The 3,047-nt window shown below is 38.0% G+C and overlaps 1 protein-coding gene across 2 annotated transcripts in view; it reads left to right on the forward strand.

The window, feature by feature from the left end:
- Positions 1-2,570, forward strand: part of LOC107679453 (gastrula zinc finger protein XlCGF57.1-like) — a 4,521-nt gene extending 1,951 nt beyond the window's left edge. The window contains exons 3-4 of one of the 2 annotated variants that reach the window (XM_016475000.1): positions 882-2,192; positions 2,309-2,451. In XM_016475000.1, coding sequence (XP_016330486.1) covers positions 882-2,192; positions 2,309-2,373 — 1,376 coding nt within the window. In that variant the 3' untranslated portion in view covers positions 2,374-2,451. Of the gene's footprint in view, positions 1-881 lie in introns of both variants that reach the window. The other variant, XM_016474998.1, reaches the window with a different exon arrangement.
- Positions 2,571-3,047: the final 477 nt, after the last annotated feature.

Below are 3,047 nucleotides of genomic sequence, written 5' to 3' on the forward strand. Positions count from 1 at the left end.
AGCAGGAAATCATCACCACGTGCTTTCAGATGGCGCAGAATTTACTACACAGAGCCGTAGTTTACTGACAAGATACGCAAAAAAAGGCATACGATTTTATTGCGCGATTATGAAATCGAAGAAATCGTTCGCGATAATGACAGCTGTTTGCATAGCTTCTCAGTGAACTACGGCTCTGTGTAGTAAATGCTGCTCCATCTGAAAGCATGTGAAAATACCACATTTAATAACATATTTTTACTCCAAACTCACTTCATAATGTTAGTCGAGTGTTTGAAATAAATCCTTCTGTGAGATGATGTGGCTTCTTACACAGAATAAGGCACGCAACATATTTCATAGTATTTAAGCAGTGATAAAGGCATTGCATTATAAATATACTTTAGTTTAATGAAAATTATAATAATAAGAACTCAGATAAACCGTATATTGCCATAGTCGTGTGTTTATTAGTCACGTTGTGCGCAAGGGCGTCCTCCGGCTTCCAGTATGAATTTAACAGTCATTACATTAAGTGTGTACTCGGTAATGCTCACAACACCCTATTTTGGGTAAAAATAGGAAAGATAATACTTTTCTCTAAAGAAACTGGATTCCCTAAATTATCGTCATTGATACCGTTATCGCAATAAACATCAGAAATTATCGTGATATATTTTTAAGCCCATATCGCCCATCCCTAGCCGCAATTACAAAATTAGGTGATTATGTTTGCCGATCTATGCAAATGTCTCTCTGTGTATAGAAACAAAAGAAGGAGGTTAATCACTGTCTGTCACGTAGTTTTTTGAAGCATGTTGCATCTCCCAGTAGGTCTGAGTGGGCCCATTTTGTCAACAATGTTTGACATTTTAACTTGTATTTATCTCTCTTCACCTTAGACCTGATGATGCTGAAAGAGGAGAATGAGGTACTGAATGAAATGGAAGACAAAGATCAGTATAAGAAACAACATGGAGACCTTAAAGTCCACATAAGAATTCATACTGGAGAGAGCCCTTACACCTGCCAACAGTGTGGAAAAGGTTTCCGTAAAAACACAACCCTTAAAGGCCACATGCGAATTCACACTGGAGAGAAGCCTTTCACTTGCCAAGAATGTGGAAGAAGTTTCACTCAAAAAGGAACCCTTAACAGGCACATGAGAATTCACACCGGAGAGAAGCCTTACTCCTGCCAACTGTGCGGAAAAAGATTTACAGCCGAAGTAAACCTTAAGTATCACATGAACAGTCACACAGGAGTTAAGCCGTTCCAATGTGAACAATGTGGAAAGTTTTTCAAACGTAAGAAAACTCTTACTTCCCACATGATAATGCACTCAAAAGAGAACTGTTTTACATGTCATCAGTGTGGAATGAATTTCCGGGACATAAAACACCTCAACAGACACATTCTAATGCACACAGAGGAAAAGATTTTCAAATGCCAAGAGTGTGAAAAGAAATTTCGATTTAAAGTAAGCCTCAAGTCTCACATGAGAATTCACACTGGAGAAAAACCTTACACCTGCCATCAGTGTGGAAAGAGTTTCAGACATAGCGTAAGCCTCAAGACTCACATGAGACTTCACACTGGAGAGAAGCCTTTTACATGCCCTCAGTGCGGAAATAGTTTCAAATATAAAGCAACCTTTAATGCTCACATGAGAGGTCACACTGGAGAGTGCCCTTACACATGCAAACTGTGCGGGAATAGCTTCTCACAAAAAGGAAATCTAAAGACTCACATGAGAGTTCACACCGGAGAGAAGCCGTTCATATGCGTTCAGTGTGGAAAATCTTTCACACGAAAAGAAAGCCTTAATTACCACATGAGAATTCATTCCAGAGAGACTGGTTTTAAATGCCTTGAGTGTGGAAAGTGTTTCCCAGATACGAAAAACCTCAAGAGGCATGTAATAATTCACACTGGAGAGAAGCCTTTCAGTTGCCATCACTGTGGAAAGAGTTGTAGATTTAAAGGAAACCTTAAAACTCACATGAAAATTCACACGGGAGAGAAACCTTTCATTTGTCCTCAGTGTGGAAAAGGTTTCACATTTAAAGGAAACCTTGAAGTTCACATGAGAGTGCACACTAGAGCGAGGCCTTTTAAATGTCTTCAGTGCAAGAGGAGTTACACATATCAAAAAGACCTGAACTGTCATTTGCAAACTCATTCTGGAAAGAAATTGCAGTGTTCTGATTGTGGTAAGCAGTTTAGAAAAAGGAGCAGTTTGAAAAATCACCAGTGCATTCACTCTAAAGGAAGAATGTTTAATTGTAATCATTGTAATAAGAATTTTATTTTGCTCTCACATTTGCAGATCCATCTGAAAATGCATGCAGATGTAAGACGTTATTTGTGTTCTGTGTGTGGGAAGAGATTTAAATGGCTCGGCAGTTTAAAATGTCACCAGAAAATGCGTGTCTGTGTGAAATCAAGGCTACGTTCACATCGTGAACAAAGATGATTTCTTTGGTGAGATTCCATTTAATACCTTGGAATCAAAATGTTAGTTACATTGTGGCATTTCACAAAGAGACAAAAATGTATATGAAACATTATAAATAAAAGGACAGACTCAATGAAATAATGAACCTTGTACTGCATTATTTGATTGCACAGGTAAACATGTTGTCAGTCTGGTCTTGATTATTGTCGGGGGTTATCTGATGAAATATTATTTATTATTAATTTAGTCTTAGAAATAATACTTTAAATTCAGTAAGGTCATCTATCTATCTATCTATCTATCTATCTATTCATGTTTATTTATGTTGTATCCATTTGCTAAAATTATTTTAACGTTTTGGTCTAGTAATCCTGGGCCCGTATGTATACAACAGAAATGCTCTTAAGAATAGTCTTAAAGGTCCCATGACATGCTGCTTTTTGGATGCTTTTATATAGGCCTAAGTGGTCCCTAGTACTGTATCTGAAGTCTCTTTCCCGAAATTCAGCCTTGGTGCAGAATTTCAGCCACTACGAGCCAGTCCCACAATGAGCTTTCCTTAGGACGTGCCATTTCTGTGTCTGTAGCTTTAAATGCTAATGAGGAGGAG

This window comes from Sinocyclocheilus anshuiensis, unplaced genomic scaffold (assembly GCF_001515605.1).
Source record: "Sinocyclocheilus anshuiensis isolate Anshui unplaced genomic scaffold, SAMN03320099.WGS_v1.1 scaffold428, whole genome shotgun sequence".
Classification (NCBI taxonomy): Eukaryota; Metazoa; Chordata; class Actinopteri; order Cypriniformes; family Cyprinidae; genus Sinocyclocheilus; species Sinocyclocheilus anshuiensis.